General features: G+C 39.2%; 1 protein-coding gene across 1 annotated transcript in view; it reads right to left on the reverse strand.

Annotated features, from left to right (window-relative positions):
* LOC109969088 (kinesin heavy chain-like) overlaps nt 1–8,977 on the reverse strand; it is a 17,376-nt gene extending 8,399 nt beyond the window's left edge. Inside the window, exons 1-15 of the mRNA XM_020615747.1 lie at nt 8,951–8,977; nt 8,173–8,260; nt 8,011–8,084; nt 7,539–7,643; nt 7,253–7,301; nt 7,049–7,104; nt 6,844–6,931; nt 3,913–4,037; nt 3,640–3,744; nt 2,828–2,976; nt 2,219–2,367; nt 1,941–2,119; nt 1,624–1,692; nt 1,282–1,488; nt 573–719 (exon numbers count right to left, since the gene is read on the reverse strand). Coding sequence (XP_020471403.1) covers nt 573–719; nt 1,282–1,488; nt 1,624–1,692; nt 1,941–2,119; nt 2,219–2,367; nt 2,828–2,976; nt 3,640–3,744; nt 3,913–4,037; nt 6,844–6,931; nt 7,049–7,104; nt 7,253–7,301; nt 7,539–7,643; nt 8,011–8,084; nt 8,173–8,260; nt 8,951–8,977 — 1,617 coding nt within the window. The remainder of the gene's footprint in view (nt 1–572; nt 720–1,281; nt 1,489–1,623; nt 1,693–1,940; nt 2,120–2,218; nt 2,368–2,827; nt 2,977–3,639; nt 3,745–3,912; nt 4,038–6,843; nt 6,932–7,048; nt 7,105–7,252; nt 7,302–7,538; nt 7,644–8,010; nt 8,085–8,172; nt 8,261–8,950) is intronic.
* Between the last annotated feature and the right edge of the window lie 644 nt (nt 8,978–9,621).

The following is a 9,621-nucleotide window of genomic DNA, read 5'->3' on the forward strand; positions in this document are numbered from 1 at the left end:
GAGGTGCTGATTCTCTATGCCAGGGTACTGGAGAGGAGAATTCGACCGATAGTCAAACCTCGGATTAAGATTATTAAATTATTATATTCTATTAAGACATACACTCTATTATCTGTTGTATAACGTTGCTGTCGGGCAGAAACCAGGTATGTCCATATTTTGTCATTTTCATTTTTGTCATAAATCAATGCTATTGATCATGCTTTATGTCTGTATGTGGGTTCTACAAACATCTAACCAATGAAAAGCATTAGGAAGGGCTTGTGACTAAATCTCTCCAATGGATCCTGAAACTGTCAGCAAAACCTCATAACCTCATGACCTCATTTGACTGAGGGAAATGTTAATATAATGACACATGCAGGTAAGTGACCATATATAAAAACACAATACCAAATTTAACAACGTGATGTTGAATTGTTTTAGGTATACAGGTTTTTTCATTTTCTGAAAAGTAGCATTTCTGGAGATACAAGGTTTCCGCCCGACAGCAACGATAATCTATCTATACATGTATTTTATAACAAAATTAAATAAAAACTCTAGCACCCTAATTCTGTGATTAGACTCACCAGCTTGATCTCCCCATTGCCCACGATGGTGCTGAACTCACTGAGGTCCCTCATCAGACCATTCAGGACATCAGCAATGCGTTTCCTCTGCTGACCACTCACTTCCTGCATACGAGACAGCTCTGCCTCCAGCTCCATCAGACTGGCCTGGTACAAAAAACAAGTGGGGAAGAGAGTGCCACTAAGGATTAGTGAAGCGCCACCTTTTTCAGACAACAAGCACATCCCCAACAAATGACCACAGCCCTCCACCTGAAAATGTTTTGAAATGTTTAATGAGCATCTCAGTCCAGATATCAAAATACACAGGGATAAACACTAACCTGGTGATGGACGTCTTAATGTCTGGAAAATTCCAGAAACATTGTGGCTTTGTATAAAGTTGAATTGTGCAAGATTTCAACAGAGTCAGACTTACAACCCCTGAGTTACAGCCATTTAAAATAATCAGGATTCTAACACCACCCAGAGGTGAAATGCCATCAAATTGTCCTAGATTACTCAGCAATGAGCTAAGTCTAATTTAAAAAAACCAATGCCTCTACTCTGTGACTTGATTGCCATGTAAGTCCTGCAATATTTTCCACTCATGAATAGCACAGTGCTACAGAAGGTGCTTGTTATTGTAAATTAGGGGCCTTCTGTTCCACCTTCTGTCTCTGTGTTTAGCTCTTGTTCAGTCAGTCATGAAATTCCTCTAAAAGCGTACCATTTTCTGGGCCAACTGGTCGGCCAGCAGCTGGTTCTGTAGGCCTTTCTCTTCCACCTCCTGACTCTTCTGGTCATAGTTGATGGCCAGCTCCTCCAGAGCCTGCAGCACCTCCTTCACCTCAGCCTTGGCGCAGTCACTCTCCACCTGCAGCCTGCCGAGCTCAGCCTGGACCTTGTCCCCATCACCGCGGGATGATGCCAGGAGCTGGATGTAGCACAACATGGTGTTTGTGAAAGAAGGAGAAAGACAGAGATGGTCAGTTTGAAATGACTGGCAAGTGACTGAGAGCTAAACAGGTCTGTGCGTGTTTTGTGCATATGTGTAAGTTTGTGTACCAACCTCATCCTGGTCTAGCATCTGCTGCTTCAGTTTCTCCACCAGCTGACACTGCAGGTTGATTTCATCATCCTATAACACAATATAAATACCAGCCTCACTGCCACCCACACTCAGTCAATGGCACGTGTGTATGAATGGCAGTGACAAAGAAAATTTCAAAGACCTCCATCTCCTTGTTCCATGATTGCTTTCTTTATAAATCCCTAATTACATTTCAGTGTATAACATATGAGAAGGACACAATAAAATACCCTATACCTTTGATTGTAAATATTGTAGTTACAAAAATAACATCTGCATCTTTGAACTGTCTCAACCTTGTCATCCAGCTGCTTGTACAGCTTGCGGATCTCCTCCTCGTACTTCTGACGCTCCTCCTCAGAAATGCGAACCACAATGGAGGAGGTGTCATTATCCAAAATGGGGCGCTCCTCCACGGGCTCAAAACGGGTCACCACTTCTGAGTTAGTCTGCTCCGTCTCAGGCACGTCCTCTCCTGAAGGGGAGAGATGAAGGGACAAAGTGGACAAATACATGAGAATAATGCAAGGCTGCTTACAGTGCTAGCACAGTAGAAACACTTAATGCAGTTCACCATTTCTCCAACGGCTGAGCTCAGCCTCCAGCCTCTGGATGGTATCCTTCAGGGTCTTGTTCTTCTCCTTCTCCTTCTCGTACTTCCTCTTCCACTGCTCCGCTGTCAGCTCCAGGTTGATGGAAGCGGTGTTCCTGATGGTCTTGGCTCTGTGACGGCACCATAGAGACATGAGAGGAAATATGAATCAAGTTTTAAAGTGATTAAGAGAAAACTTATTTTGTGGTTTTCTTACTGTTTTCTGAGTTAAAATCTCAGGTATAATTAATTTCTTTCCAAAGAAGTAACGAATGAATCCACAGATGGGTCTACCACTGCCCAAACATCAGACTTGACTTGGTCCCACTTCAAAATTAGTTAAATTCTTCTTTCTATTCCTTCTGGCAAGTACATATACTTCTATAGCCATCACTGTGTGATATAATGAAGTGTAAAGGTGTGGATTTTAGATCAAACCCAAAATATTGTAGGTCACCATCCTGTGTTTAAAAGAGTTTGATCCCTGCTAAAATCTGTCAACATTTCCAGCTCTATGTAGAAATAAATATTCTTTTACAAAAATCATGCTTTCTTTCCAAAGATGCATTGATCAACATGGTAGAGAGCTACCGTTGTCCAAACATCAGGGTTGACTTGGTCTCAGTGTCGTTGTAGCTAGAGGGAGAGCAGCAGATGAACATGGTGGTGCGACAGTTCCCGCCGAGGGAGTCCTGCAGAATGCGGGTCATTTTGCTGTCACGATATGGCACGTGACTTTTCTGTAGGAGAGAGGGAAGAGAGGAGGAGGGGATGGTGAGAGAAGTAGCAGCAGAAAAGTATATTCAGAAATGGACAAGATAAGAAAGGAAGAAGATGAGGAAAAAGGGAAGAAGGAAAGAAAGGAAGACAAAAAATATATATATAGAGAGAGTAAGAGAAGGGAAAGCAGGAGACAATCAGACAGCCAAAAATAAAACTCCCAAAGGTACTGTATGTTTCATTTGGTGTCTAATTTAAAAATGAAGACTTTCCCATTCCTCTCACTTTTTTTAGATTTCTTTACATACTTTCTTTCTTTTAGATTCTAACAAACCCCAAATGCTATTGGATGAGTGAATGCAGGATGCACTTCATTGAGAAGTCAACAGCAAATGCTCCTGTTGACAGGTGTTAGAAATGAGAGAGGAAGGTTATTTGCTACAGTATATGTACTCTCAGTGTAGAAATAAGAATTAAACATGTTAGACAACAATTAGACATGTTTCGGTTTATTTTAAGAAAAGTAAGGCCATATTAAACTGTAAATACAACCACTTTTTCCATTTTACAACTTTAATTTCAATTTATTTTACTGTAAACCTAATAATCTATTAAAGGCACATACCCTTAATGTGACTCTGCTGCCTATAAATACTGAGGGAAGTAGGGTGAAAATGACTCACCGTGCCCTCAGCCAAGGCAGAGATGACATTTCCCAGAGCGGAAAGAGATTTGTTGATGTTTTTAGCCTCATCCAGAACAGCTCCTGCAGCTCCAGTCTTACTGACCTGGAATAAAGAGTGAAGTTAAACACCTGAAGAAAAACACAGACAGAAGGATAAAGCTCATACTAAATAAAATTCAATAAAACAAACATGTTTAAGTTATTCATTTGAAGCAGGTAAACTGCAAGTTAGAAGCTGATTTATAAGCAACCCCACCCGAATGCCTCCTACCTTCTCACTACCAGCCAGGTCCACCAGGTAGAGTTTTCCACACAGCTTCTGCCCAGTCTCCACGTGCTCTTGCTTGATGTTGATCAGGAAGATGCTATGGCTACGAGAGCTGTGCTCATTCATGTCTGTACAAAGACAGGGGCAACACAACAACCAGACACAAATATCATCCTAAACTTGTAACATAACAGCTATGGAAACAATTATTCTTCATTGGAATGAAAATTTCACAAATAAGACCTAATCACATGTCGTGCTTAAAGACCAACAACATGGATGAAAAAACTGTTATCTAAATTTTAAAAATCTATATTTCCTTCGAAAGGTTGCCTGTGTACCAGGAGCGACACATTATATTTGACGGGCAAATTAAAATGAAGAGAAATTATAATGGTAATTTGCAGTCAAAAAATAAATAACCATTTAAACACGACTGCCATCATAAATACTGTCAGTTCTTAAGATCATCTCACCTTAATGTGCTGAAGGTAGTAACATATACACACATATTTTCTCACAGTCAGAAAAAACCCACTGCTGCAGCAAACAGATGGCACCATTTCATATAGTGACTGATCTAAATGCCTCTCCCCAGTGGACCGTCTCATTGGCAGATGATATCTGAAGACATCAGCACAGTGTCTGCAGACTGTTGCCCCATTAGTCCGCTGTCAGTACACCTTCCTACAGCACCATGAGTCAGCAGCAAACAGCAAAGACTATGCTGCTGGAGAACTCATTTTTAAGCCAGCCTTATCCACTGCTGCGTATAGTCCATTCATTTTTGAGGCTGGATTGTTGTAGAATTTAAATGTTATCACATTATCAGCACTGAAAAGCTGATATATATTATTTCTGCTTTACAGAGCAGACCATCTTTTATTTTGGGGTGATTTCTAAATTTCTTTTTTTTTTTAAAGAGATATAACTAATTGATTTGTCCCTGTAGAAAAGTCTGTCTTGGTATCTAATAAAATCCACAAACACAAGCCCACACAATCATAACAATGACACGTTTTACTTAAAGTCATAACACACAAGGAAAAAATATATTTATAATGATGTAGCATGCACACAGGGGATCTGCATCTTGCTCTAGAGAGTGAGCTGGGTCTGAATATTTTATTGGCCTGTATGCTATCAGCTGTGGGTAGATGGTTTATAACAGCCATTTTCCTTTACAGTAGTCTGATGCAGAATTCTCACATTTAGAAACACTCTGTAGCTGAGTAAGTGCTGATGATTTATTTAAACTGGTGAACAAAAACATCTGTAATCACTTATAAACTGTTCAGTTTCATTTATAGCCTGAAAAGTGGTGTAGATAATGGATGGAGGAATGGATTTTCTATTTTTGTAGTTGTCAACTCCTCCTAACTAAACACAGTTTAAACAGAAAAGAATATCAATGGTAGACCTGTTAATTTTATGAGGTGGAGATGTTTTCAATTTTTACTCATTTTTCATTTCTTGTTGCATCATAGACAGTTACTGAAATTACTTTATCTTGAATGTGAGTATCACGCCAAGCTGGGATTCCTCTCACTGGGCCATTACCCGCACGCTGAGATCATCAGATTATGGTTGTTAGGAAGCTACAGTAGACTTCAATGATGCCATTTATGGTGATTAGGACTTGCAGCGACAAGCAGAAATGTTAATTTAGAAGACATTAAATATCTAGAGATGCATCTTAGAACTTAATTTACCAAATGTCCTACTGATATATTATAATAAACGAAAATTATCAGATAAAGGCTAACTGATTCTAGCCGAATTTAGTCATGTGTAGTTAATAATAATGAGAAATCTACCGTGATGCTAGTTTGTGTTTTAAACATGCAACACAGTTGATTTGCAGTGATCAACAATATAGGAAAGGCGAAGACAATCACTTTGCAGAAAAGACCAATTTCCAAAAAATGTCACAGAAAGACTGTTTTGAGTACGAGCAAACACAGTTAGCACTGAGGCCCAAATATGCATTAAGTCTGAAGAATGCAGTCTTGGTGCCTTTGCTGAGCACTGAATCCCAAAGCTCATCTGGCCTCACTCTTTTTACTAGCGTCTACACTATAGACTCTACAGTCACTGTGAGTCAGCTCTAAACTCCACAGCAAAAATAATAAATAAATATACTGCACCCAGACTAGTTTCCTTATTCCATTTTTGCTATGTGAAATACAGTACCTCCACTGCAGTACAAGATCTGTTTGTACAGTAATAAATTAAACCTATGTAGCTGAAAAATCTTATTTGCCTTGAAACAACATGAAACAAATGTGTGAGCAGGGTATGATCATTATTCTCTTTTGTTCCACTATAACTACCACAAGATTATGACATGATACCAAATTGGAGCAATTCTCCTGAGACAGACATTCAAAGATGAACATTTACACTACACACATTTTTATGAATTTTAATCACTGGATTTACTAGTAATTACTATACTGTTACTGTGTGCTATTTTTTTGCTGTGTTGGACAAGGAAGCATCACTCTGACCTGTAAACCCACAGTACTGGAGCCATTAGTCAGCTATTATTACTGCACCACCGGAGTGAGTCAGCAGCATGGAGGTCCACACATAGCACAGGAATTACAGATCGGAGAGCTTTAATGCTAAACACACTTGTCACTTTACTGAAGACTATACTGTCAGAAAGTGGCTTATTATAGACAGTGTCATGCTTTGCTACTTCCTCCACATCCACAATAACTTTCCAACACACCCATTTACAATTCAGTCAACTTCATTTGACAGGATCTTATTTCTTATTGTGAGAATGAACGAAACTTAAAAATTATAGCACACTGCAACAAGACACATAAATATTTGTCTTTTGGGTTGTTTGTTTTGATTTCTGACATGATATGTAATATTCATGTACTGAAACAATGTGTAGTGTAGTCAAAGATGAAGACTCACTGGTCACAGCAACATGGCGGTTAGCTTTGCCCTCATCAATCACATCCATAACCTCATCGGGGCTGGAAACAAAACGCTCAGTGCATCCCTGAGGAGAGGAGAGAGAAAACGAATATGCAGCAGATTTAATATTGTGGGTCTGATATAGACCACAAACAGGTTTTCACCTGAAAAGACAAACATTTAAAGTGCTACTTTCACAAACCTTGACATAAGGCACCCTATTCTTATCTTCATGGACAGACAGATTGGTCTTTGTCACTAAAAATAGAAAAAAATTAAAATGTATTTCAGAATGAAGCCATAAAAATAGGTGTTACGCTGATGCTACATTAAATACACTGTATATTTCAGTCTAAAAAATTTAAATACTTTGTTACTAATTCATGAATCATCCATCTGCACTAACCATCCAGCAGGTCACGGATTTTGTCCATGTAGATTTCAAAGTAGGAAACCTATTGGGGGAAAAAGGAAAATTATGAAACCAGATACAGCTCGGGCTGAAATTTATCATCCTATGTAAAATTTGCTTTAATAAAAAATGCACACCAGGTTTTATTTGCAGACCCACAGTACACATGAATATGAGGGGAAAAAATATGACAAGAGAATGGCGTGACAATGTCTTAACACAAACCAACACAGTTTAACATAAGAAAGAACACAAGATAAGACATCTAACTCATCTTGACCTTGATGTGGAATTCAAGGTTTTCATCCATGGCAAAGATGTGGTTGAAAATGTCCTCAGCGATGCGAGGAATGATCCCCATCTGGTGAGGGTCGTGCAACTTGCCCTGCGGCACAAAGTCACAGATAAAGGTAAAACCAGGTGTGATGCTGACAGCTATGCAGGGTCAGAGGTTAATTACAACTTCCTGCAATAAGGCCTTTAAATTCTCATTAAATGTCTGATAAATCAAAACTAAGGAGGGTAAAATGCTTGGGAGAAAAAAAATCTTTTCTAACCACAAAGATTCAACTAAATAAAAGTAAGCAGTGTTCCAAAAACCCCCAAACCCAGTACTGGAAGTAGCACTTATGTGTCACCTTCCAGTGGAAAAATATTCCTAGTAGTGTCAGTTGTGGAACAAAACACAATGTAAATTTTAATTCATTGTTCAATAAAAATGATTACAAGCACTCAAAACTAAAAAACTGTACCTCCATGGTGTGAGTCTTCCCGGAGGAGGTTTGTCCATATGCGAAGATAGTGCCATTGTATCCACACAGTACATCTATCAGGAAAAATCAACAGCAAATGAGACCAAAGCGCAAGCATTTTTAAAAATGTTGTGTATGCTGAACTCAGCATATTGTCCATACCTTTGACAATTTGCTTGGCGCAGGTGTTGTACACCTGCTCCTGGGTGGTGTTGGTTGGAAACACTCGGTCAAATATGTACGGCTTCCCCTGTGAGGACCATGAACAAGAAACTGTTAAACAGTTTAACTGATAGAACATGTTATCTCCACACTGTAACCAGAGTAATCTCAGGACATTCAAAAATGTTTTGTTTTTTATTCTAGAAAGTGTGTTTAGCTATTATGTGATAGGAACAAGGGCACAGTAATGAAACCCAAAGGTGTTAATGCCACTTCTTCCAACAATATGAGGCTGAGTCAGGTGCTTCTCAGATCCAGGACAGCAAACATCTGAAGATACACGACTGGAGCAGCACACTGACTGATCTGCTGCTTTTAATGGTGCCAACAAATTAGACTAAGTGTCGATGCTATTATGTTTTCATCAGAACCAAACAGAACAAAAGCATTTAATCATGAACAGGTGCGCAATCATTACTGGACAACAAGTAGTCAGAAGCCCAAACCTATTGGGTAATAGACACAAAGGGCGGGGTTTTCCAGAATCCATGTATGAACACCAGGGGCGAATCTAAAATATTTTGGATGGGGTGGCCAGGCTGGGCCAGAGGCTCTGAAAGGGGTGGCACATTTGAAATGCATGTAAAAAGTTAACTGAACCCCTAGTTCTATGACATAATAAAACATACATTATTAGGAACCAAATTGTTTATTTTGTGTAAAAATGAGACACACATGCTGTTTTTGGACTAACTTTGGCTACACTGCTTATTTACACCTGGCCGGGGACAGGGCTGCTGCACATCCACTGAGGTGAATCATGCCAAGTACTCCACAACAACACAATTGGAGAAATAAATACAACTGTCATGAAGCCTGCATGATACGAAATTTGATAAAATTTAATTATACATGTAAAAATACACAATTCTGAAAATCAATTAAAACTGTGCTACAACTGATACTTTTTACTTTACCAGCAGCTGCTCATGTTATAAGCTTTGGGAAGTGATGTCAGCTCTGAGAGGTGGTCAGTGACTGACTGAGGTATCTACAGCTTAAAACTGAATGACTCATGATGTACTCATGCTGACAAAACCTTTGGACGGAGAGAAGCTAGCTGTTTCCACCTGCTGCCAGCCTTGGTGCTAAGATGAGCTACTCCTGCAGTAGCTTCATATTTACTGTACAAAAGCCAGAGTCAGTCAATCAACCAAAAGGCAAATAACTGTATTTCCCAATATGTATAGCTATTCCATTAAAATGACAGCATGCTCAGACGTTCTACCCAGTATAGTAGTAGATACCTATCAATTTAGAATGTGAGCAAAAAAGCAACATGTTTCAGTTCTTCAGAACTGAAAATACACTGATTATAAATCTTAGTAGGGCTACTAAACATATTTACATCAACACTCAGGGCTCTCTTGAGTTTTAAACTGATGCCTG

Source organism: Monopterus albus, unplaced genomic scaffold (assembly GCF_001952655.1).
Source record: "Monopterus albus unplaced genomic scaffold, M_albus_1.0 scaffold6.1, whole genome shotgun sequence".
NCBI classification, from domain to species: Eukaryota; Metazoa; Chordata; class Actinopteri; order Synbranchiformes; family Synbranchidae; genus Monopterus; species Monopterus albus.